The sequence below is a fragment of the Eupeodes corollae genome, chromosome 2, assembly GCF_945859685.1.
Source record: "Eupeodes corollae chromosome 2, idEupCoro1.1, whole genome shotgun sequence".
Lineage (NCBI taxonomy): Eukaryota > Metazoa > Arthropoda > Insecta > Diptera > Syrphidae > Eupeodes > Eupeodes corollae.
Genome location: NC_079148.1, coordinates 134,675,601 through 134,701,599, shown reverse-complemented (window position 1 = coordinate 134,701,599; position 25,999 = coordinate 134,675,601). Strand labels below are relative to the sequence as shown.

General features: G+C 35.2%; 3 protein-coding genes across 3 annotated transcripts; 1 reads left to right on the top strand and 2 right to left on the bottom strand.

The window, feature by feature from the left end:
* Nucleotides 1–1,239: 1,239 nt before the first annotated feature.
* On the bottom strand, nt 1,240–13,118 carry LOC129946841 (beta-1,3-galactosyltransferase 1-like). Its single transcript, XM_056057198.1, has 6 exons — nt 13,006–13,118; nt 12,268–12,406; nt 11,852–12,161; nt 11,618–11,774; nt 4,194–4,329; nt 1,240–4,131 (listed from the first exon to the last, which is right to left on the bottom strand). Exons 3-6 carry the CDS (start codon nt 12,120–12,122, stop codon nt 3,310–3,312), a joined length of 1,386 nt encoding a protein of 461 aa, XP_055913173.1. The 5' UTR covers nt 12,123–12,161; nt 12,268–12,406; nt 13,006–13,118; the 3' UTR covers nt 1,240–3,309.
* A 2,030-nt stretch (nt 13,119–15,148) lies between these two features.
* On the top strand, nt 15,149–19,114 carry LOC129945397 (probable ATP-dependent RNA helicase DDX17). Its single transcript, XM_056055130.1, has 2 exons — nt 15,149–15,319; nt 15,501–19,114. The coding sequence occupies exons 1-2, from the start codon at nt 15,223–15,225 to the stop codon at nt 18,881–18,883; spliced, it is 3,480 nt and encodes a 1,159-aa protein (XP_055911105.1). The 5' UTR covers nt 15,149–15,222; the 3' UTR covers nt 18,884–19,114.
* A 3,455-nt stretch (nt 19,115–22,569) lies between these two features.
* Nucleotides 22,570–23,995, bottom strand: LOC129945992 (G patch domain-containing protein 4). The gene is made up of 3 exons (XM_056055991.1): nt 23,836–23,995; nt 23,558–23,766; nt 22,570–23,492 (listed from the first exon to the last, which is right to left on the bottom strand). The coding sequence occupies exons 1-3, from the start codon at nt 23,879–23,881 to the stop codon at nt 22,620–22,622; spliced, it is 1,128 nt and encodes a 375-aa protein (XP_055911966.1). The 5' UTR covers nt 23,882–23,995; the 3' UTR covers nt 22,570–22,619.
* Nucleotides 23,996–25,999: the final 2,004 nt, after the last annotated feature.

Below are 25,999 nucleotides of genomic sequence, written 5' to 3'. Positions count from 1 at the left end.
GGATAAATTGGGCAGAGAATGTAGAATGGAACTTAATCTTTTGTGTTATAACCAGGATGATTTAAAAGCTTCTTTATACCAGCTCATTTCCGCAGTGGACATAAAACAACGAGAGAAATACTTGAATGACGCCACATGATCTATATACAGGTAGCTCTACTGTCATTGCCGAAATTTTAATGATGGTGAGATGTGAAGTTATACAGCTGAATTTTATACCTAATAGAGATGACTTACCAATTATATGCTCATTGTGCAATTTAAAGAAGGGAACACTTTGTTGGAAGATGTCCAGTTCTTAAAGAAATTAGAAGGAATGCTTTCGGTAGCTAAATACTGTCGCAAAATCAAGTTATACTCTTGCTTAACAATATAGAAGTTTACAAATTATATCAATTCTGCAGGTTAGCTCTTCTCTATAGAAGTAGGATTATAAATGAAAGTTTAAATATATATTATTGAGCTATGTTATCTTTTTTATGATTTGTCAACTAGGCAGTAAAGCCATACCTTTTGTTTTTTGTTTGTAAACTTTCTAAAAAATTGTAACTAACCGAACAAGATGTCACCTGCCTCATCGGCAAAGCAAAAGCAGCGTTCGGCATGCTAATGAAAATTTAGAGGGATAACTATATCAGCTTAAGAACAAATCTACGACTGTTTCGGACAAATTTAGAATCTGTGCTTCTTTATCGGTGCAGCACTTGGAAGGTTACTTAAGACATTACAAGAAGATTTTCTGTGCAAACCACATATCAAATGAGGTCCTTCATAGAGGGACAGGTCAGAAACCTATAGACTCAATAATACGAAGGCGGAATCGGCAATGGATTGGACATACTTTTCGAAAAGGTAACGACTGCGTTACGGGCCATGCAATGCAATGGAATCCGCTCACACAAGAAGGAAGACCGAGAAGCACATGGCGCAGAGCAGTTGAGGCGGAATCAGTGACACTAGGCAAGAGTTGAAGGGTGCTCAAACACATCTCCGAAACCGTACACGATGGCGCGTTGGCGTAGTAGAGGCCCTGTACCCCTTAAGTGGTTTCCAACGGATTTAACAGGTCTGAGGACCTAAGTAAGTAAGTTTTTTGATACTTATTTTAGGTTAAAGTGACTGCTGGAAGTAAAAAGGGAACTTCATCATTTTTTGAAGAAACAATTGGAAGAAATCTCAGAAAATCTATCTGTTTCTATTTTAATCCTGTTTTTTTTTTTAAACAAAAGAAACAACAAATTTAAGTTTAAATATTTTTATTTTCATCATACTTTTAGTATCTAATTGATTGTTTAAAAAAATGAAGACTAAATACATACATAACTGTAATATACAATGTAAAATCATCGTGCTTAAACTACAATAAAATCTGTTTTCTATCTTCAATATTTTGTTTAGCATAAGAAGACTTATATGTATATAACTTTATTGGCACTCCCAAAAGCAAGGATCATCAAATTCATCAATATTTGAAACAAAAGAATTTAATCAATGTAAAATGTAAAACAAAAAGAATATATTGTAATATGTATAACTTAACTACCACTAAATCAATATTTTTGCGAGGATAATTTTTAAAAAAATATTTACTATTTTTTTTATTTTAAAATTAAATATTAAAAGAAAACTAAAAATAAAACAAAAAAGAAAGAACTTAAATACTTAATTAAACAATACTTTATTTTCTAAATAAAATCACAATTTTTATTTTAATTAGCACTAAACTTAAAGAAAATAAAGAAAAGAAGATAAGAAAAAGAAAAAAAAACATAACAAATCAGTGCGAAAAAATATAATCTTAAATTAAAATGTTTAATTAATGTTACTTTATGTATTTTTTTCAAAATAATATGTACACACGGTATTCTTGGTTTTATTTATTAGTTCTAAATTATAATTGTTTTTCTCTTTGCTAGTTTGATTTTGATCCACTTTTGCTTGCTTAAGGATGTAGTATGTTTATGTAAACTTAAAAACAATGTTTGTTGTTATTGTTGTTGAGTTATGTGGAGTTAAGTTGAGTTGAGGGTAGTTTTAATGTTTTACAAAGTGGATTGAAATAAATGAATTTAATTTACATAGATGACGATAGCTCTCTCATTCTAACAAGGCACATCTACTTATTTTGTCTCGATTATAATTTTATTTTTATTCGTTTATTTTGTTTCTATTTTTGTTTTAATAATAATAGTTATTTTTTATATATGTTTCCTATTGAATTAATTTTTTTGTTTTGTTTAATTTAAACTGAACTACAAGATAAATAATCTAGAATTAAAGTGGTGGGAATGGGACGTCTTATCACGCTTTGCTAGAGTATTTAAATGTAAATCTTTCTTATAGCTTTCGTACATGTCTAGCTTAAAGGGCGATTTAAGCGCAAAACTATGAGCATTCGGTTGTTGAGTTATTATAGAACAGAGTCTTTTGAAAACTCTTGCAGATAAACAAGTCATGTAACAATATAAATATTTAACTTTGGTTTAGTTTTGAAATCATTTTCTAAAGTTTAAGAGTGGTTTAAAGATAAACTTTTCAAAGGAACTGCGTCTGGGTCTTATATCGGTGTTTATTTTCAGAGGCAGTTCCTGAAAAAAACATAGCCATGGCTTTTAACAACTTTAGTAGACTGGCACATTGACTTGAGTTATGATAAATAAAATAAAGTTTATTGGAAGAGGAGTATGATTTATGAGTGAGATCAATACTTTTTTTTCAGAATTATTTCAAAAAAATGTTCAGGAAATATTACCGTAGCTCTAGAGCATTTTTTTGATTGAAAGCTATTCGAGACTCGTTGAAATTTTGTTTAAAAAACTTAACAGTCTCTCTAAAAGAGATCTAAAAGAAAAGTTAGAAAGAAAGTAGTAAGTAATGATTAAATAAGAGAAATATTTTAAGCAAGAGAAATATGATAGAATTATCAATAAAATGCGAGCTAAGAAAAAAAACTGGTTTAACAAAGTCGAAAAAATGCAAACTTAAAAGTGATTTTTTACCATCATCACTCTTCCGAATTATAAGCTACTTTAAATGTCTAATAGTTTCAGTATGCAATCAAATTGCCACTGACTTAATTTTAGTGATTTTTGATTCAAAAGTTAAACACCAACAACAGAATGCTCATTCAGCCTTTTTTTATATACTCGTCGTCCCTCATAGGGCAACAAAGAACACGACTTTTCATATATACTTTTTCTTTTAAAATTAATTTTTTAAACTAAAAAAAAAGAAGGAGGGCTCTGTTTCAAACACAGGCAAACAAAAACAAAAAATAATAATTATTTAAAAATAAAAGACAAACAAAAATTAATTGCAATTCTTAGCACGTTTTCGCAATCTATTAGTCTTGAAGTACTTATCTGGTGGCGGACATTTGTTTGTGGTATTCATAACAAAAGCATACGCCTCTCTCATCGAATCACCTTTGACATAATGCTGAGTAATGGTTCCTTTGAAACTGCACACATTTTTCGAATGATCAAAACAAAACAATGAATTATGATGCCGCGGCAAGTTGATGTGTTCGGCACAGATGCCAGTTATATAGACATCTTCCAAATGAAACAAAGATGTATTCAAAGCGGCATCATAGAGCCGACCAATAACATCACTGGACATGAGATAACTAGCACCTGATAGGTATTTGGGATAAGTGTCACCGGGATACATGTAGAATGGAGCATACCATTTGCTGCTGATATTTGCCACTGGCTTCACAAAACAAAACATATAACCAATGAGGAAATTCTGCAGCAAATGCAAACGATTCACTGGCGACATAACTTTATACGATACAACATCGTGATATTGAACGGTGGCATTGTAAATGGGAATTGTACCGCCAAGGAGATAGTGTAGTAAATTGGGAACATTTACAAATGTGTCGTCGTCGCATTTCATGAGAAACTTACTCTTATCACTACAATGTTTATTTACCCATTTGAGCATCATCACTGATTTCACAGTTAGATTGTTGTACGTATCGATGAAGTTCTCTTGGATGAGATCATCGTATTGATCGGCTTCTTGTTTGAGACGGACTTTGCTTTCATTGCCCAGATGTTGTTCGGATTCACTGCGTCCGATAAGGAATACCACTCTCACTGGATTCCCATAATTGGAAGTTTCCTAAAGAAAAACAAAATTGAATGCATTAATATCAATATCATTTTTACTTGTTCAAATCTTACATTGAAATATTCTTTGTAACGGTTGAAGCTCTCAGTTTTCTTGTCTAAATAATGACCACTCATATCAGCATGCATCGTTCCAAACATACTGTAGTTGAATTCCGATGCATTTCCCCATGTTTCACGTATGTTTTGTCTACAAGAGAAACATTATTTTTGGTTAAATTAGTTATTGTTTTTCTAAATAACTGAATAACTGTCACATAAATAGCTTCTATTAGACCTACAGAGAAACCTTTTCTTATTGAAAAGGTAGACCTACGTTAACTTGTTAATTGATTTTAAAAAAGTGGAGTCGTAAAGAAATATAAATTTTAAATAAAACTAGCAAACCCGGCGAACTCAGTTTCGCCACCAGATGGCTTCGTTTTTTGTAACATTTCGTTTGGGGATTAAAAGATAAAGAATTCACATCGATTACAAAAATGAAGTATAATTTAGTTGAACTTTTCTAAGTAAAAAATAAAAGTGATTCTAAAGTAAATACTGAATCGAAGCGTTATATTTGTCCGCAAATTATTCGTTTAATTGAAGTCTCTTAGGTATACCACATTTTTTTTTGGTCCGACGTTAACACAAACAAAACGGATTTTTTCCCAACTCGTGAACAGGCAACGTATATATAGCCCATATGAAAAACAACAATTTTCTAAATTTATCCCGCAAACACTAAGCGATTGGCTTTGCGACTTGTTAATTGTCACTGCGAACGCAAGGCGAACCGGAAATTTAAATCGTTTGAAGTCAAACGGAAGATTAGTCGGAATCATTGGTATTCGAGGAATACATAAATTTTTCTCGGGTACTTTCTGTTAATATTGGTTGCCTCAATCAAATTCGGCATAAGTCTTTTCACCGCAAGTCGTACATTATTATACTTTGTTTCAGAATTGCTCGTTGACTTAACGACGCATAATTCTGATAATTCTCACTAATTTTTGGGAAAACATTTTCAATAAGAGGTAATTGAGAGTCGACAAATCGGCAAAAGCCGTTGGTAAGAATAATTAATCCAGTTGTCGCATCAACTGGCACTTTTTCATTTCCAACAGCTAACAATTGTTTGGAAAACTGTGCAGCACTTTGATCATTTTGAAGTTGAACTCTCATATTAGTGGTTAGCGATGTGTTTTTACGTTATTTCACAAAAGTCATGCTCCAAATGAAGTCATGCTAAAGTAGTTATTGTATTCAAGGATGTGTTGAAGAAAATGTTTGGAATCGGGATCACTTCCATCGAACAATGGTTTCAGTGGCTGTGGTGGCGTAAGTAATGGATCCAGTTAGACTTTTCCACTTGCGCATATTGGAATGCCAAGCGATTGCATGATGCCTATGATCTTCGTATGCTCAAGCGTTGTCTTAATCGGGCGTTTTCTCTTAATATATTTTATCTTTCTTCGCTTAAGTACTGTAAATACACTTGTTGCTGGCTTGTATGTCTTTTGCGGCGGTGGCCGATGTTCGCACGTCGTACTCTAGGCATTTTATTTTATAAATAATTGTTTTTTTCTTAAAATATTCTACGTGACAAATATTTTGTTTCAGTTTTTGATTTAAAAAAAAAACAGTTTTTTTCGAAATTATACCAAATTTGCTCAGAATAATTTCACTTTATTCTTAAATTACTCTATGATAAAAAAAAGACTCACTAAATTTGTTTAAAAGTCGTTTTTGCATTTTTTTCTTATTATCTTTAAGTCGAAGTCTGATGTCGATATCTCTGACGTTTCTAGAGATATGGTTGACTAAAAAAGGTCCGCAAAAGTAAGCTTTGGTTTAGAATATAGGGCCCTTGAAACGTCAAAAAATTAAAAAAAATTCAATTCCACAAATCAGAACTTTTACAATAGCTTTCTATCTGAAGCTAAACGGAGTTCACCGCTTGTCTGTTGAAATTTTTCCTCAACATTTGTCTGCTATAAACCTCACGGAGCCCAAGACCTTTCCAACGGATGCAAAACCGTGGGAATCTGTTTGTGCGTTCAGGAGTTTTAGCGTCAGGAAGGAAAACCCGACTTATTTTTATATTATAGATTACACACTTTAGGAGGTTGTTTTCTAAGTGTCTGGCGGTGGCAAAGGTAAGAGTAAAATGTCAGGTCTTATTTATTTGTATTAAGAAGATGTTTTCAGATATGTTGGTGTTACAATCTTTTGCTTATATGTACGTCGGAATTTTAAAAAGGTGTTTAGCCCACTTTGAGGGATCAGATGAGAGAAAATCTGCAGTTTTTATTTAATATTTTCTCAGTTGCGAAAATTGGTATTTTGAACACCTCACTCCTGACAAACTTCCAGTCTCTGGCATTCCAAGTAAAATCGATAATTTCTACAATGATAAGTTACTAGTTTTGGCTACATAAAAACAGTCAGTATCACAGCCTACGTACTAAGCAGCACAGGCACTGGTACCTTTTATGATCGCCTAATTTGTGATAATTTAAAAACGTATGTGATTTAGTATTTAGTCAATAACTTCAGCAAGACAGGTCTTGAAAGAAAAGAATACACATTTTCCAATTAACTCCTTTTTTGTTTGCATTTCAATTTTAAGAAATTAAACATAAGTTTAGAATATTTGAAATATGTCTCATCGTCAACACAAATATAATTTAAGTTTAAAGACCCTCAACCTTCTTATATTCTCTCGAAAGTGATTTCATTGGACTTTGTATAAGAATGTAGAGATTTGAGTACTGTGTCGATGATAAATTCTATAATGTTTACTTATTTACTATGTACTTCAATTTGAGTTTCCTTACAATGCCAGTTATCGAAAAGTATGTTTATAATCGGTATTAAAACATCAAAGATAGCAAAATAGGTGTTGACTTTCTTATCTTATTTTATTCTTAAACTACCTCAATTATTACTTCTGTTGATAATACACATATAAACATACATTATATCTATAGCTTATAATTTATTATTTAGAGCATTGACAGATTGTGAAACTTATCGCTAATAATTTTGTTTTCACTTTAATAATTGAATTTTATTACTTACGTGCATATCAGAATCTTAAATATTTTTGAAATTACTTGCTTATAAGAAATGTATGTTTCGAATACTAAATTTTTAAGACATACTTTAAGTGAGAGATTAGTTATTAGAAAAGGCCTGAAATGTCAATTCTTTCTATGAGCGTATTTTTTGAAGGAATGTAGGAAGGATTTATAACAAATCAGAACGACTAATTTTAAATGCACTTTTTCAGGGCAAAAGTTTGCCTTCGAACATTTGCCAATTTCTTCCTAGGAACGAAGGTCCCTTGAAGGTCTTTCTTTCAAAGCGACTGGGCTGAAAAATATATATTTTATTTCAGTGGAATCACGAAAGCAATTTTATGAAATAATTAATTGGTTTTTGATGATGTAGTGTTTTTTGTTTAATAATGATATTTTAAAAAATAATTGATACACTGGCTCACAGCTTAATTGATACAGTGCTTAATTTCAAATATATATCGGAATTGCATAGAAGCTAAGAACGATACCATGAAATTTTCAACTTTACTTGAGAGAAAACGAAATGCACTTCAACAAAGGACTATAATTTAATTAAAAACATTGGTATTTAAGAACATAAACAAAATAAAATTTTAAGTCACAGCTTATTTGATACGCGAAAATATTTTATACCTATACAAATTAAAAGTTAAGAGCTTCTTGTGGCAGTTTAATATTTAGTATGATAAGATAACCCTTGGCCATTTTAACAACTTGCAGTCTACTAAGTTACGAGTCACTTCTGGTGTTATTTTCCCCCATTCTTCTAAGATTATTTTTTTCAGTTCGTTCTTGTTTGAAATATTGTGTGTTTCGAAAGTTGTTGTAAAATAATGCCCATAATTTTTCGATGACATTAAAGTCAGATGACTGTGCTGGTGGCGTCAGCCAGGTCAGCACAATTCCTGATTTGTGCTTCGGGCCGTTGTCCTTGTAAAATCGAAAATTCAAAGGAATTCCCAACGTTTCAGCACTTGGAACCAAATTTTGTTTCAAGATATTGAGGTACATGTTTTTATCCATGGTTCCCTCAATAAATTCTTGATTTCCGACACAAGCTGCAGACATACAAGCCCATACCATGACACTTCCTCCTTCATCCTTTTTTGTAGCTTTCAGGTTCTTCTTTTTGAGTTCCGTATTTGGCTTCCGCCAGACATAGGACATCCCATCAGAGCCAAAAATGTTAAATTTGGACTAAATTTTAGCGATCAAAGAGGTTCCAGAGCCAAAAATGTTAAATTTGGACTCATCTGCAAAGATAACTGAATCCCAGAAACTGTTGTCTTTGAAATCAAGATTTCACCAATACTTCATGAACCTCAGCAGCAAGTTTTTGGGCCGATAATTTTGGGTTGGCTTTAATTTTCCTTACGATAAATCTTTCATCAGCAGGATTGAAAATTTTGTTTGGTGGATTTTTTCCTTTGTCCCTGACGCGATTTTAATGAACAAACTACTCCACTATGTGTTGCACCGTTGATGGACTAAGGTCACAACATTCATTCGATTTTCCGCTTTTATAATGCTGAATAACTAATTCGCCGACTTCAACAGTTGTTCGACGACCAGTTTTAATAAAAAGACTTAAATTGATACCACGTTTCAAAAAAGGTCCATTCGCGTACTTTCTCCACTAAAATTCGTAAAAAGAGATATTTTAAAGAGTGGGGGTAAAATTCTCTCACAAAAAAAAAAAGAACTACAAAAAACTAAGCGAACGGGAAAACAACACATTTTTCACACAATATTACTGTCTTGTTACTGTTCTTTGTAAATTTGTTTTTTAATTTTATAACTGACAGCAAAAGCGAGCAATTTATTTATTTAAATTTGACACTTTTCACAAATCAGGCCAAAGAAATTTCTTGGGCTAAAATTCGTAAGTTGGGGAAATATTTTACTCTCTCGTGAGCGCTCTTTTTTACGAAAAACTACGAAATTTTTAAGTACGCAAACAGGATTTTGTTAAATTTCGTATTTTTTTCGTAAAATTGGACTGTTTTAGCATTGTACGCGAACGGACCTAATATCACACAAAAATAAAAAATATTACAAATAACAATAGCTACAATAAAAATAAGAAAACAACAACCAACCGCGGGTAAATAAAACGTGAAGGTAGGTTAAATTAGGTGTATCAATTAAGCTGTGTTTTTTTTTATCAAATGCTTCATTTGGTATTAAAAAGAGTAAGTATGTAGAATATTTTGGCACCCATTTAAAGCAAAATTATACGTTAAGTATGAATCTATAAGCCTACGTAAAATGTTTGTATGTGCTGTTATAAACTTTGGTAATTCATTGGTTTTCATTTTGTTCTAATCACTGTATTAAATAAGATGTGAGCCACTGTATATAATAAATATTTTTCTTTGCAAGAAATAGAAGACATTTCGTTCGCAGCTTCATGGGATTTTTGTAAGTTTTGAAAATAAAATTGATTTTTATGTGCCAAATGAATGTGTCATTGGGCATTAGGGACTTCATTTGCAGTCAGCTTCATTTTTTGAACGTAAATTTTGACAACGGCAACTAGTTAGTTTTCCAAGTGTCATGAATTTCAAATTCAGAACTTTACTTCACAAATCTCTACTTAAGTTCATAGTACAAGAACTACCAAACACATTATTGTCTACAAAACACTCCTCAGACAAGCTAAGAGTTCATTACTATTTATCTTTTGTATTGTAAAGAAACATTACTTATTTCTTTTTTAAATTGACGAGGAACTCTTTAACAGAAAGCATTAAATGATGTTATGCAGAAAATAAATAAACCAAAAAGTAATAAAGTTCAGCTTTCAGTAGAATGAAAAAACATGTTCAACTGTCATTTTGATAGAAGTAGATTTGACTTAATAGTTAGGGAGATTTCTCTTGACTAACTTTTCAGTCGACTTTCCATTAAAGTTGCCTAATTGGATGGCAATTTTTTGGCAGCTGGCCAATCAGATACTAGAAACTTGCCTGACTTTCAAGTCTCTTATATCGTCTGAACCTGCCATTTTTATAGTTGATATAACTAATGTCATTAAAATGCATTTTTTTCTTGATCATCAGAAAAAAAGACCATTTTTGATATATTTTCAACTCGAATAACTGAAGTTAGAAGGTTATGAATTAAAGTTTCAAGTTTGAAATTAACGACATCTCAAAAGGTTCAAAAAATGTACTTCACTTTATTGGCTTCGTTCAATCTCAGACAGATAGGGTATCCGGATACCTTTTTGTTAGTGATTTATGTGTAAAATAACAGCTGATCATAAACAGCTAAGATGTCAAAAAAACGAATCCAAAGGTATCCAAAAATTTTTGGGGTATGTAGGTATCTGACAGAACAGCTGATTCAACACATGGTTGGATTTCAAAAAACTTTAAAATTAATTTCAGCTTTTTGTATTTGTTGGTAAATAAAAAGGATTTGAGGATATTCTGAAATGAGATCGAAATTCTTCAAAACTATATCTAGGTATTGTCACTTCATAATAGTCGTCTGCTAGGATAGTTTTCTGTTAAACGTAAACTACGTACGTACGTTTTAAACTGTAGATTTCGCAAGTAAATTATTAATCGTATAGAATTCCAATTGAGCTAAGAGGAAATTTAACATACATAGATTACAGATTAAGGTTATCACTTATTTATTAAGTTGTTATCAATTCATCATCGTCTCACGATTCAGTTGAATTATCCATTAAATGTTTTATATTACAACAATTTTGTAGTTTTTATTTTTTGACAGCTATCTCAATACAACTATACAACTCGTTCAATAAGGTATCTAAAAATCCACCTATCCAAGATACCCTATCTAACACTAGATTGAACGCAGCCAATGTCGTAAGTTGTCAAAGGTGCCCCAATTTTGGTGTTTTTAAGAAATTGAATTTTAAATAAAAAATAAATCAATTTTATTTTACCAATGGAATGTAAAAAACTGCAAATTTAACACATTTTAATCAAAAATATAAGAGTAACCAATAAAAATTCAATTTCATCTTTAAGAACTTATAGAATTTAGTTTTGTTTAAGAATTTATAGAATTTAGTTTTTTAAGAATTTAGCAATGAATTGTAAGACAAAATGAAAACCGTTACTTTTCTTGTAAATTAATAGACCTGTTTCAAACAAAGTCATACAAAATTTCATAGATATTTGTAGTAACAAAAAAATATTCACAACAAAATTAAGGTCATTTTATCAGACACCAAATTCACTGGACACGTTTCCCTTCACTTGAAAGGCAATAATCATCAATTTTGTGTAAATCAAATTATCGACAACTAGAAGCTATGTGAATAGGTATAAGACGACGCCCTGGATTTGTTTATAATCTCTTTAGTTTTTGTTTTGTTTTGTGTCATGTTTTTAAATCTACAAAATCATGCAAACCTATTACCTATCTACTTACCTAGCTTCAAAGTTATTCAAGGCAGAACACACCACGATTAACAAAAAGAATTTATTCTCGCAAATATGCTGAGGTTTTATCAAATCCGTATCCTCGTCAGGGAGGACATAATCAGCGGTATTCCGAGATGTATTATATCCCCAGCCAGGCAATGCCACTGAAAACATAAAATTTAAACAATAATTACTTCTCTGACCTTCATACACTAAAGTAGTTCCTAAAGTAGATACAAACCTCTTCGATTTATTACACTATTACATATCGCTATATAAATAAGGAGGAAAAATGACAAAAATGCAAATGACACCATTACAAAACGTGTTAATTTGCGAGCACCCCTATGAATCTGATGGCGTTGTTTAGCCGCTGCCGCCGACACCGACACCAGTTCCACTTCCGAATTGTCATGCTCATGGTCGTCATCGTCCAGTCGCTTAAAGTCCTCTTCATCTTCGGCCGCCGAGAGCAGAGGTCGTCTGTCGGCCTTGTACTTAAAATATGTCATTATTTTTTGAGAAATACTTTTGTTTGTGCTGAGTATATTCTAGGAGGGAGCAAAAACACACAAAATTAAGAAGTACACGCCGATAAGAATAACATGTAGTAAATAATTGAATTGATTGTGATGAATCCAATTGAAGTTAACTTACTTTGTGCGGTTCAGGTAGAAAGGGTGGTTGGTTGAATAACTTTTGTTTTTTTTTTTGTATTATTGGATTCTACTTTTTCGATTCGAAATCATGTTTGTAATCAGTATTGCCACCCCGAAAAGAATGTGCGCAGTAGATCCTTGAAAGTCAAATGACATTTTATTATTAAAAGGCAGAAAGTTAAGTTTTGAGTTTGTACACAAATCGCGATTAATTTCTGCTCCCATGAAAACGTCTTTACAACAGAATTCTAGAATTTAATTCAAAACTTAGATTTTAAACTCATAACAGTTTGACACAATATTTTGGTTAGGATAGACACTTGGGGACTTAAATTAAGCACGATCTGCGTTATGAGACTCAAAATAACAAACAAAATAAAGTAGCAAACAGCCCAAGCTTTAAGGGCTACATGTTCTTAAACTTTGTCAAAAAATTAATACAAATATAATGCAATTGTTATAATATCACAATCTTGATGAATATATCTTCAAAAAAGTGCAACTAAACAAATATAATTTATTTTAATTTTGGAAGGAAAAGCGCATTGAATATTCTACAATTGCAATAAAGTGGTAACTCTGTTTTTTTTATTATCTGGATTAAATGCTACAATTTTGCAAACACTTGTCGGACAGTGTCAAAAATTATACATGATTTGTTTATGTTTTTCTGAATTTTAAATTTTGTTTGTTAATTTAATTTGTATTTAAATTTTATTTATTTTGCAAAACATACCGACACCGAACGATTCCGAATGAATTTCTGCATTTGCTTTCGCATTTTTTTTTTGCAAAGAAAAATATTGATGAAATGTCAGGTGCGAAAAGTTTCCTTAGTGTTGATGTTGGCGATATGATGGAAAACTAAATGTCCCTACTTGGGAGTACTGCCAGGCTAAATTATGAGTAACGAGAGATAAGATAATATAATATGCCATGTTTGATGAAAACAATTAGGCATACATATATGCGTTTTGATTGACTTGAATTTGAAGATGCAAGCACTCCATCAGACTTTTTTTTCAAGATTTGTGGCCGTATATTGGCTATAACGTAGTGAAAGTTGACCTCCAAGTGTTTAATTGTTTCGAGCTCATAGGAATAGTGTAGACACATTTCACATATTCCCACAGAAAATAGTGAAGCAGCGTGAAATCACATTACTTTGGAGACCAATTCTTGGGTCCGTTACTTGAAATGGTGCTGACAACCAAAGTTTTCTTTAGTAAATTAAATGTGACACGAGATGTGTGACATGTAGCTCTGCCACCAGCTATTTTGTGGGAGACACAGCTTCTGCACATCAATTTGTTGTTCAATTGAAAAAGTCAGTAATCATGGCTCTATAGCGGTCACCACTCATTGGCCAACGTTTTGGCCAGAATCTGTTTGAAAAGAATACAGAATAATTGTTTGACAAACCCAAAAAGCACACCAATTTTGCTGATATATGAGTGTCTTAACCTACCCTTGAGAATAATCATGACTTTAAATACGGTGGTCTTGATTATTGAACATTCAACAAATAGTGACCCTCATCGCTAAACAAAATTTCCTTATAAAAATTGGGACCAACGGCAAACTTGGTTTGGGCACATTGTATATGTATATTCGTGTTAAAATGGCGAACCAAACTAAAAATTACAAAACATGAATGGTATACTTTTTAAGTGTGCTCGCGAACAATTTATTCGTTGTAGTGTGGATTGTATGTGGAACGCAAATAGAGTTTGACATTTCAATTCAGTGCAATTCGTTACTACCAAATTGTTTTTACAAAATTTTCTTATTTTTGACAACAAAATGTAAATTTTCTTATCCTAACATTAATTCCAATTGGTTTCTTATAGTTAAAATGTGTTTTTGTTTGAAATTGACTTTTTGAAATGTGTAAAATCACGTTTGTTCGTTCATTCGTTCATTTAGGCAGCATTCACATGAGCGTGACCAACGAACGACGAATGACTTACAAAATGTGATTTTATATACGTTTGAAGACATATTTCCACATAAATTCTTAACAAAACGATAGCAATATAGTTTCTATTTGATTTATGATGCATACTTTTACTTTTCAATAGCATATATTAATAAATTTAAGAAAACAAATTTATTCTTCGCGAAAAAAATTGAAGTTGATACAAACTGTCAAACTTTACTCGCGTTCCACATTATCCACACTCCCAACGAATAAAATAATTGCGCGTACTTAACCTAAAAAAATCATTCTTGTTTTGGTTTCGGTGGTCAAAGTCAAACTTTATTCGCGACGAATTAAAAACTCTCATGTGAATGAAATGTCAAAATCGACGAATATTCGTTCATCGTTGGTCGTGTTCATATGAATAATGCTTTATTGTTCGCTCTCATATGCAAGGCCCTTTAAAATTCTATAACTCTAAAAAATCACCTTTTTGTTACCCAATACATACATTTATGAGAAGGATGGAATTAAAATTATAAAAACAATTAAGCACAATACTAAAATGAAATGAAAAATGTTCTGCTAAGAACTAAACGTCATTTAAAAATCTCCTGCAACTTGCATGAAAAAGTTCCTACATTCGTTAGTGGAAGAGGGTCCTTAAGAAATCAGCTCTATGATCTAGGCCAATAAATTGCCCATAGGCATAATTTCCCATTTTTAAACCCCTTCAGAAAATAAACTATACCTTCAAAAAAGTGTTATTGTATATTGTAAATTTTCAATAATTCTGGTTGCATCGTGTGGTTACTTCTTTTTGCCCTTAATTGATTAATCCTTGCGAAATAAAAACTTCCAAAACAACAACATTTAAGCAATCGTTGTTTAAGAACTTGATATCAATCGTCTGCAAAAAGATTTTAGAACAACAATCGACAATAATTATAATTAATAACTAAAGAGTACAGTTTGTTATTCTATTTTCTAGATTCTAGAATTTGAGATTTAACCAAGTGAAATAAAACAAGAATGCCTAAGAGTAAGGGAGGGAAGAAGAAGCGTATGGGTGGTATTCTAGCAGGAAGAATAGGCAAGGTCAAAGGCGACAAAGGATACAATGGGAGAGGTAAGCGAAAAGGAAGGTGTCCCTTCAATTCCACAGTGCGGACAAAAAGTTATACCGGCTTTGATTACTTATGCTGCCGCTGCCCGAACTACAGTACCCAAATTGTTGACAAGTTTATGTACTGTGGGGTGATGGGACAATAGCTTTTTCAATGCGATCACGTTCTAATTTTCTCTTTTAGGTCTACTACCAATCGATTGGTCTCAGGTAGAATTGACGACCATCCCAAGGGATCTCTACAAGGAACATACCAAAACAGCTTCCCGATCGTACGAAGAGATCCAAAACTATCGTAAAAGCAATGAAATCACTGTCAAGAACCCTTGTCCCAATCCAATTCTATCGTTTGACGAGGTACAGTTCCCCGACCACTGTATGGCCGAGATACGCCGGCAACAGTACTCGGTGCCCACTCCAATTCAGGCCCAAGCCTGGCCGATAGCCCTGAGCGGTGTGAACATGGTTGGGATTGCAAAGACCGGCTCCGGGAAGACGTTGGCTTTCTTGTTGCCTGCCATTGTTCAAATCCACGCTCAGGAACCTGTGAGGCCTGGCGATGGTCCGGTGGCGCTCGTTTTGGCGCCCACTCGGGAGTTAGCGCAACAAATTCAGACTGTGGCTGATCAGTTTGGTTTGGAGGGGCGTGTGAGGAACACTTGCGCCTATGGAGGAAGTAAAAAGCCGCGTCAAGCTGCAAAGCTTCAGAATGGTGTCGAAATCGTCATCGCAACTCCTGGACGTCTCATCGATTTTCTGCAGGAAAAAACCACCAATTTGGCTCGCTGCACATTCCTTGTTCTGGACGAAGCTGACCGGATGCTGGACATGGGCTTTGAGCCTCAAATCAGGCGAATAATGAGTCAGATTCGTCCCGATCGTCAGATCCTCATGTTTAGTGCCACATGGCCAAAGGAGGTCCGGCAATTGGCAGAGGATTTCCTCGGCAACTACATGCAAATCAACATTGGATCCCTTGGCTTGTCGGCCAACCATAACATAAAGCAACATGTTGAAGTGGTCAATGAGATAGACAAGGAAGGCAGGCTTAGTCAGCTTCTGGCTGAAATCTACGAAAAGGACAGAAATCCGGGAAAAATAATCATTTTTGGGGGCACAAAGAAGAGAGTGGACAGAGTATGCAAGAAAATAGCTGCATGTGAACTGAATTGTCGAGCCATCCATGGAAGCAAAGCACAGACAGAGCGCGATCTTACGTTGAACTCCTTCAGACAAGGTAAACTCAACATCCTAGTGGCTACGGACGTGGCTGGTCGTGGTTTAGACGTTGATGGCATAAAATACGTAATAAACTATGACTTTCCGCAATCGTCCGAGGATTATGTCCATCGGATTGGACGTACAGGACGCAAGGACGCTACTGGCACCGCCTACACTTTCTTTAGCAAGAAGAACGTCAAGAGCGCAAATGATCTCATTAAGGTATTGCGCGAATCAAATCAAGAAGTGTGTCCGGAACTTTTGGCACTGGCGGCTGGAGGAGTGAGAGCCGCGTTGGAGGAAATCAATCCTAAGAAAATAATTGGTCTCATTCCAAAGCGTAAAGTTGGCATTGGTTTCGGCGCTGGGGGCCGCGAGATAAGTAGGCGCTTAAGAAAACGAATGGCTGCTGAAATGAGCGGATCCAAAGCTGGGAACCTGACCATGACTATAGACAACAGAAGACCCGGATCCTCTAATGGAGAATCGGAAGATGTAGGTTTTGGAGGCAGAGGTGGTGGTACAGGATTTGGGTCTGCTGCTCCTGTTGAAAGTGCCATGTCCCGACCTAGTGCGTCCTTCGGTGCAAGAGGTGGCGGCTCGGGATTTGGGTCTGTGGCTCCTGTTGAAAGTGATATGTCCCGATCTAGCGCATCCTTCGTTGCAAGAGGTGGCGGCTCAGGATTTGGGTCTGCGGCTCCTGTTGAAAGTGCCATGTCCCGAACTAGTGCGTCCTTCGGTGCAAGAGGTGGCGGCTCAGGATTTGGGTCTGCGGCTCCTGTTGAAAGTGCCATGTCCCGGAATAGTGCGTCCTTCGGTGCAAGAGGTGGCGGCTCGGGATTTGGGTCTGCGGCTCCTGTTGAAAGAGCCATGTCCCGGAATAGTGCGTCCTTCGGTGCAAGAGGTGGCGGCTCGGGATTTGGGTCTGCGGCTCCTGTTGAAAGTGATATGTCCCGATCTAGCGCATCCTTCGTTGCAAGAGGTGGCGGCTCAGGATTTGGGTCTGCGGCTCCTGTTGAAAGTGCTATGTCCCGATCTAGTGCATCCTTCGTTGCAAGAGGTGGTGGTTCAGGATTTGGGTCTGATGCTCCTATTGAAAGTGCCATGTCCCGAACTAGTGCATCCTTTGGTGCAAGAGGTGGAGGCTCAGGATTTGGGTCTACTGCTCCTTCTGAAAGTGGCACGGCCCATAATAGTGCATCCTTTAGTGCAAGGGGTGGCAGCTCAGGATTTAGCACTGCGCCTTCGGGTGGAAGTGGTAGTACTGCTTTCAGTGCAAGAGGTGGCGGCTCAGGATTCGGGTCAGCACAACCCAGTTCTAGGGACGCTGCTCCCAGATCAGACTACCGCAACGTATCCCCTAGAAGGGGAAGCGGATTTGAAAGTAGAGGCGGTGGCAATGGGTTTGGCGACCGAGGAAACGGTAGAGCTATGAGCATTGAAAACGACAGATCAGGTTCAGGTTTTGCATCCAGAGGAAATGGCATGGGCTTCGGTGAAGTTGAAAGCATGAACGAACCAAAACAGCCAGAACTATCATTGGACAATGAAATCATAAACACCATATTGGCAGCAGTAAATGCCAAAGGGGGAGTATCCAAGGCCATCCTGGATCTTAAAGGAGGTGGAGGTTCTCACAGTCGGGGAGGTCCATCAAGTTTTGGTGACGGAGATGAGGCGTTTGGTCGCAACGTCGATGGGGAATTCGGCCGAGAACGACGAAGAAATGACGACAATCTCGGAGGCAATGTCGACCGTGGCTTCGGTGGTCGCGATAGGGACAGTTTCAGCTATAAAGGCGATGGCGGATACGGTGGTAGAGATGACGATTTTAACAGGCGGGACGGCGAAAGATTCCGTCAGGGTGACAACGATGGATTCGACATCAAGCATGGCGGTAGCTCTGTGGACAGAGACGACTTTAGGAGGAGAAATGACAGCGCCTTTGGAGGGGGACGAAACGAAGCGTTCGGAATGTCAGACGATGGTGATTACGGGAGATTCAATAACCGCGAAGACGGTGGATTTGGGGCAGGCGGCGACAGTGGCATCGGAAGCCGGTATGAAGGTGGATTCGGCGGTAGAGGTGACGGTGGTATTCGTAATAGGCAAGAAGGAATTGGTAACCGTGGTGAGGGTGGTTTCGGCTACAGAGGCGATGGCGGCTTCAGCGAGAGAGCCAACAGAAGTGAGATGACATACGGTGGCTCTCATCGACAGAGTGATATATTTTCCCGAAGAGTTGAGAATCCGAGACCAACGGAAAACTTTGGTGATTTCGAAAGGAACGAGCGCTACAGTAGTTTTAATGATCGTGGAATGAGTTCACGGTATGGCAGATATTAATTTAAAACAAAAAAATAATAATTAAATGAATGCTACATAGATATATATTTAAAATATACTTTAATGAATTAAATTCCATCATTCTTTATATTGCATCACATTTGGAGTTCTAGAATTGTTTTGAGATGCGATTTTGAAGTTTTATTGCTATAATATAAAAAATGTGCGCTAAGTCTTTGAATTACTAAAAATGATAATTTAATAAACTAAACAGGTTTTAACTGTTAATTAAAAAAAAATTATTAATTGTATTGTCAACGATTTTTTAAAATTTTTACTTGAATCTAATCCAACGCGAATGAATTTGCCTGTTGATGTCTAAATGCAGGGCCGGACAAAGCATATGTTCAAGATGTGCAAATGTAGGGCGCATTACCAGGAGAAAGAAAATGTAATAAGGTCTTGAGCAAACAAATATGTACTACTACTATTTGCCATTTTTTCAACCCCAAACATTCTCAAAATAATCTTTAAAAAACAGGTTTTCTTATTGCACACTGCATCTTTGTAAGAGTTAAGTGCCTCTGGTCTGGTGCAGAATGCAGATTGTTTCAATAGTTTTTCCCTTTGTTGGTTAATTAAGTGTTAATAGCTATCAGTTGTTAATACTTACTTAAGGTGGCTCTATAGTCCTGTGTGAACTAGGGCCTCACCCAACAAACTTCTCCATCTAGCTTCTAGATGTCTAAAGTTTCGCGCTCCAAGTTGGGTGAGGTCACCTTCCACTTGTGCGCGCCACCTGATCCGCGGTCTTCCTCTACTGCGCTGTCCTGTGGGTGTGGATTCGGAGACTTTCCGGGCCGGAGCATTGGTTTCCATGCGCTCTACGTGACCCAGCCATCTTAGTAGTTGGACTTTTACCCTTCTGGCTAAGTCTACGTCACTGTACAGCTCATTAACCGTTAAACCTATTTTTGCCGCCTCTGCCTCAATACTCCCAAAATCCCCATTGACATCACGCTGAGTTCATCCGATTATGTCAATGTCATCAGCATATGCTAGTAATTGGACAGACTTTTGAAAGATAGTGCCTCTAGTGTTGACGTGTGAGCTCTGCACTATTCTTTCTAGTGCATCACCTTCTCTAAAACCTTTTTTGACGGCGAAAGGTTCTGTCAAGTTGTTTCCAAAATTTATGGAGCAGCGTGGATTCTCCATGGTCATCCTGCACAAACGGACGAGTTTGGCAGGGATGCCAAAACTAGACATGGCTCTATATAGCTCGTCCCTGTAGATGCTGTCATATGCGGCCTTGAAATCGATAAAAAGATGGTGGGTGTCGATTTAGTGTTCTTGGATTTTTTCCGGGATCTGCCCTAATGTTAATATTTGATCAACTGTGGACTTTCCTGGTCTAAAACCACACTGATAAGGACCTATCAGGTTGTTGACGATGGGCTTTAGACGTTCACATATTACGGCAGAGAAGATTTTATAGGCGATGTTAAGTAGACTGATTCCTCTATAGTTGGTGCAGTTTAGAGGGTCTCCTTTTTTCAGGATCGGGCAAACAATACTGAGGTTCCATTCATCTTTAAAGAGCTCGGCATTCAAGCCATCCGCTCCAGCGGTTTTATTAAACTTCAGCTTAGATATGGGAATCTTTACTTCTTCTATGTCGGGGGGACGGGATTGTTGGCTTTCGTCGTCTGTGTTGAATGGATCATCCTACCTGGCAGCGGAATTCAGTTCGTCGTCGCCGTTATACAGTCTGCAGTTTTCTACTAATCTTGCACAGGGCACAAGATTGCCTTTGGCCGGCCCTGTCTAAATGTCTTGAAATTTATTGAAATGACTATGGGATTAAAAATTAAACTTAAAAAGTGAGGAGGCCAAAAATAAAATTAACATTTCATAATTATAAAAATTGATATGGTACAGCTGTGGTTGCAGAAAAAATGGGTGGTTGAAATGTGGAACGATTTATGTATAATGCTCAATATTTTTCTACTCTTTCTCCAAAAAAACTTGAGTTTTGGAAATGAACCGTTATTTTGTTTTGCTGTCAAATGTGACAAAAAATAATGTATTTTTTGTGCGACAGCCGATTAGCACCTAATTGCTTTTCTAATAATTATTGTATGTAAGTAATTGTGATTTTCTTTTTTAAGTTATTATTAGTTTATTTTGAATAATTTTCAATTAAATTTAGTAAAAATGGGGAAAGTGAAGCCAAAAGAAACAAAGTAAAGGCTTATGGTGATCAATCAATCAATCAAATGTAAAAAAAAAACATTAACCGCAGCCACAAGGCTATTTCCTCATTCATTCTTATGAAATGAGCATAGCTACGAAAAAAAGGGCCGGCCATCTTCTGTCATTACAGCAGCTGACAAACGAATTATTTTGAGGCACGCGGCCAATACCAATACACACGGCTCGGCAGCCAAGATTAAAGAAAAAACCGGTATAAAAGCATAGCTACGGAAAGAATTATTTCCAATGCTGAACATTTAAAGCGTCTTAAAATAAAAAAAAACTCATAATCAACTTTAAAAGACGCAACGCGTCGATTTCTGCAGAGCGCATATGTCCTGGACGAAGGAGTGCAGCTTGGTATCTTTTAAGACGAGAAAAACAAATTATTTGGTTGGTCCCGATGGTTATGCCTACAACGTTCATGATCTTCGAGAGGAAGAGCATACTGTAGATCGACTGCACAGCAGTGCCGGTGGTGTCATGGTATGGGGACCTATAACGTGCTATGGCACCATTGAATTGCTATTTCTTACTCGTCGTACAATAACGCCCCTATCCACACCTCTAAGATCGTAAAGTATTGGATTGAGCTCCAAAAAGTACCCTTACTGATATGGCCGCCATACTTGCCTGACCTTAACATAATAGAAAAGGTTTGGGGATGGCTAGCATTTCTTTTCGAGGATAATGTTACAAATTTTCATGGGCAAAAAGTTAATTTCAAATGCTTTATTTGATTGGCTGATATTAAGCTCCAAAGACAGGAAGCATAGGGGGTGCTAATAGGTTATCGGGCAAGGTATAAGTTCATCTGCAAGGATACAGTCGAAGAAAGGATTAAAGTATTCAAAAATGAGGGTTCTAAATGTTTGGGTGGTAATAACATCGTTTATTCGTTTACGTTGCTTGAACAACGTCGCAATGTCTTTTGTTTCACTCTTTTGTATCGTTTTTTTTGTTAACGGTTTCTGCTCCAGTTCATTAAAACAATTCAACCGTAACCCTCATGCCACCAGGAATTTTAACGGTATACAATCGACCCCAACTTCGGTCGTTAATGGATAATTTCAACAAAGTGTAATCGTGCTCGAGGAAGCAGACTCTTGCCGCTCTGATGATCTCATAAAAATCAATATTGTTCAGGGAGCCGCTCTCAATCTTAAGTAACCGCCTACTTACATATACTGAGGAACATAATGGGTCCATAGAGATCACTGCTCAGAGCCTAGCCTAACCCCCCTTTGAAGGTATACCAAATACTATTTTTCCAAAAAGATAAACTCAGAGGAAGAGCACTGTAAAATAAGAACCTTGACTTTTTTAAAGAACACATTTCAAATGACTTCCAACTCTACCAATAAACTTTTCTAAATGTGGTGCTCAGTTTTTAGTTGGTTAAAATTATCTAAAGCAATTGAATAAGCAGCATTTAGCGGTTTTGCAGCCCGTCTCTAATAACAACACAAAAATATCTTCATGAAAACAAATTATAGAATAAGATAAAACATTTATTAATTTAAATAAAGTGTGCCTTTACCTACGCTTCTATAACAATTGATCTCTGTGAATCTTCTGTTATATGGCGAAGATTTTTCTTCATCTTCTTGGCCTTTTTGTGCGCTTTTTTAGCATCCTTATCAATTCCATGTTTACATTTCTTATTTTTCTTCTTTAAAGGTACACTAGCAAATTCTTCTTGTGCTTCTTCACAATTTTCAATTGATGCAATGGCGGTGTCTTCAATTGGAATTAATGTTGTTTTATTGCTATCCCGATCTTTGTTTTTCTTTGATTTCTTTTCTTTCTTGTGTTTTTTGACAATATCTTCGTTTTCAACTAAAGCGATAGTACTTTCTTGTTCTTCAGCACTTTCTTTTTCCAAATTAAACGATCCAAGTGAATTTGATAGCTCCTCTTCAGTTTGCTTCTGTTCCTTTCTCTTCTTCTTTGATTTTATACAATATTCTGTTATAAAAAGTGTATCATTCAACTTGGATTCTTCATCCACTTCCTCAGTTGCTGGGGGTTCCTTTTCTTCTTCTGATTTCCTTTTATTTTTCTTCTTGCTCTTAACAACAGTCCAAGATTCGGGAGTCTTTTCTTCCGTTGTATTGTTTGTTTGCATTTTTAAGAGCATTTCTTTTTCTTGTTGTTCTATTCGGGCCAATTTGCCCGATAATTTGAGTCCATGTCGAGCACCCTTATGCGCTGTTCGACCTCCACATGCAGCAAAAAGTTCCTCATCGGTTAGAGGCTTGTGCGGTGTAACCTTAATTTCGTCTACCTCAATCTTAAAGGGATTAGCTACTTCGTCGCCGGTATTGACTAAAGTTGCAGTAGATAGAAAATTATCATATTTGTCAAGTTTCTTCTTTTTAAGCTTTCGAACGGAGTACTCCTTGGTGGTGATCTAAAAGAAGGAGTCCATAAATCAATGCTGTGAAAGTTGGTGTTTATATATTTTTGTTTATTTACCTCAATAGACTCGTCGTTTTTTCTATTAACTGAAACTTTGTCACCGTCCTTTTTAATTTCCACATTCTTAGCAGCTTCATTGAAAACTCGTTCCCACCAATGATTGTTGAATTCATCAGCTCTATCAACTCCTATGCCCGCATTATCAAATTTAAGACTGGCTTTAAGTGGTTTCGTTATTCCATCATTGTTCTTTCCTAGACCGTCTCCTAAAGGATTCGAAAAAAAGTTTGTATTCGATATTTATGTTGAATATTTCGCATTGTATTTATGCTAACCATCTTTCCATCCATATTTTTCAAGTATTTTTTGTGCGAAACTCATATTTTTGTGAGAATTAAATTTGTTTTTTTATTTATCTGTTTTTGTCTTTTTTGATAATGAAAATATTTTGGCAATAGACAACTACCATGTGCGACATTTGACATTTGTTTGCACTACATTTTAGGGTCTTGTTTGGCAACCTGACATTTCACTCGGTTCTCCGAGACGTAGGGCAGGTTCAGAACACATAAGGGACTTGGAATCAAGACAAGTTTCTAGTATGTGCCAAAAAGTAACCTTCCAATTAAAGCAATTGTAATGGAAAATTGTCTGGAAAGTTAGTCAAAAAAATCTCCCTAACTATTAAGTCCAGTCTAATTCTATGGAAATGACATTTGATCGTGTTTTTTCATTCATGAGAGCTGAACTTTATTAATCTATGATTTTTTTATTTTCTGCACAACTTTAATTAATTGTGTAAAAAGGTTCCTTGTTAATTTTTAAAATAAATAAGTAAAAGCACAAAATACAAATCGTTATAGACTTATCACTTGGCTGAGGAGTGTTTTGTAGACAATAATGTTTTTGGCAGCATTTGTAGTAGAGGTTTGTGAAGTAAAGTTCTGAATTTGAAATTTATGACACATGAAAAACTAACTTGTCGCTTTGGTCAAAAATCACGTTCAAAGAATGAAGTTTTAAGATTTAAGATTTATTTCCATTTCATGTTTACAATTATTGTCTTAGCAAAATAATGTTTAATAATAATGATTAATAGCATAAAGTTAAAAATAAGCATTTAATTATATTTTGTGCATAAAGTATTAACAAATTCATTATTTAAAGGTTAACAGTATTTAATTACATAATGTATTATACAAATCGTTACTCATTAAATTAAAATTATGAAAACTATAGAAGACAAAAGAGTGTTTGACCATGAATTATAAAATCAAAGGGTATCATGCACTTTGTGGTACGGATACCAGTGTAGAGCGCGTTTTCATTAGATATACTTTAAATTTAGATGAAAAACCGCGTCGAAGTTATTGCTGTAAGAGAGTTAGAGAACACTACAAAAAAAGAGATATATTTTAACATCAGATGAAGATTTTTGAATTGGGCAAGGAATATGTGAGAGAGAATATGAATTTATAAGTTCAAAGCAAATGAAGCCCCTTAAGTTGTCTAAACCCGCCCATTTGATAGCAATTTGTGAATATCAATATTTAAAGATGAATTTTTTGGACGTCATATACAATTTTTTTTACTTAAAACTTGTTTTGATATTTTCATCAGCCAAAAGTATAAGAAAATCAAATCATTTGCGATTTCGAATCTTCAAATGTTATTAGTTTCAAAATTATAAATAATATTATTAAAATGTACCCGAAATTCCAAGGGAGGTTTTGAAATGTCAAGGTACGTCTTGAAATATTAAGATTAAATAAATCCGAAAATGTCATTCCATTCTTACAATGGTTCAGGTAACTCCAACGGATTGGAGTGATCTCTTAACTGCCTCCGAACAGTTCAACACAATGTTGCTTTTTCTTCTTCCTCAATCAAAATGAAATGCATGGCTATGCTTTGCATTTTTATATTTTTAAAATTATTGTTTTCAGTTTTAGAATTTATATTTTAAGATTTCAGACTTTCTTGCAGTACTAAAAAAGAAAACAAAGACTAATATTCATTTATTTTATTCGTCGATTGATTTAATCCTTGTCAACAACAACTGTCAAAGCAAATATTCAGATGGTAGGTTTGATCATTTTCGGAATACGACTAGACACCCTACTTAACATTTTGGAAATATATAATCAACGAAAACTTACTCTTAAAATCCGAAACCCATTGTTTTGTTTTGGAAAATTGATTGTCATTTTTGATAGGTCACAAAAACTCCATAAGTTTCTTTTTTAGCCCAATCTCTTATTTCGATTTTTTCCCCCACTCACATCTATACATCAATAGCTAATTTGAAAGAGTTCACCCCGAATACAATTTAATAGCCCTATTATGGCTATCAACTATCAATTATTTGATAACTGATAACTTCTATCAATTTATTGATAATTTGGTATTATGAGTATCAAATGATAATTTTTCACCCATTGTGAATAGTAATCAATATACGATTGTGAATAGGTTTTGTTTGCTGTTTGACGTTTGTCA

Bases quoted from the DNA above. Each gene is read 5' to 3' on its own strand.
- LOC129945992 (XM_056055991.1), bottom strand. From the start codon at position 23,881: ATGAGTTTCGCACAAAAAATACTTGAAAAATATGGATGGAAAGATG. The intron at 23,767-23,835 runs GTTAGCATAAAT...CGAATCCTTTAG, and splicing joins AAAATATGGATGGAAAGATG to GAGACGGTCTAGGAAAGAAC. The intron at 23,493-23,557 runs GTAAATAAACAA...TCCTTCTTTTAG, and splicing joins AAAACGACGAGTCTATTGAG to ATCACCACCAAGGAGTACTC.
- LOC129945397 (XM_056055130.1), top strand. From the start codon at position 15,223: ATGCCTAAGAGTAAGGGAGGGAAGAAGAAGCGTATGGGTGGTATTCTA. The intron at 15,320-15,500 runs GTAAGCGAAAAG...TTTCTCTTTTAG, and splicing joins CAAAGGATACAATGGGAGAG to GTCTACTACCAATCGATTGG.
- LOC129946841 (XM_056057198.1), bottom strand. From the start codon at position 12,122: ATGACATATTTTAAGTACAAGGCCGACAGACGACCTCTGCTCTCGGCG. The intron at 11,775-11,851 runs GTTTGTATCTAC...TTATGTTTTCAG, and splicing joins TAGTGTAATAAATCGAAGAG to TGGCATTGCCTGGCTGGGGA. The intron at 4,132-4,193 runs GTAAGATTTGAA...GTTTTTCTTTAG, and splicing joins GTTACAAAGAATATTTCAAT to GAAACTTCCAATTATGGGAA.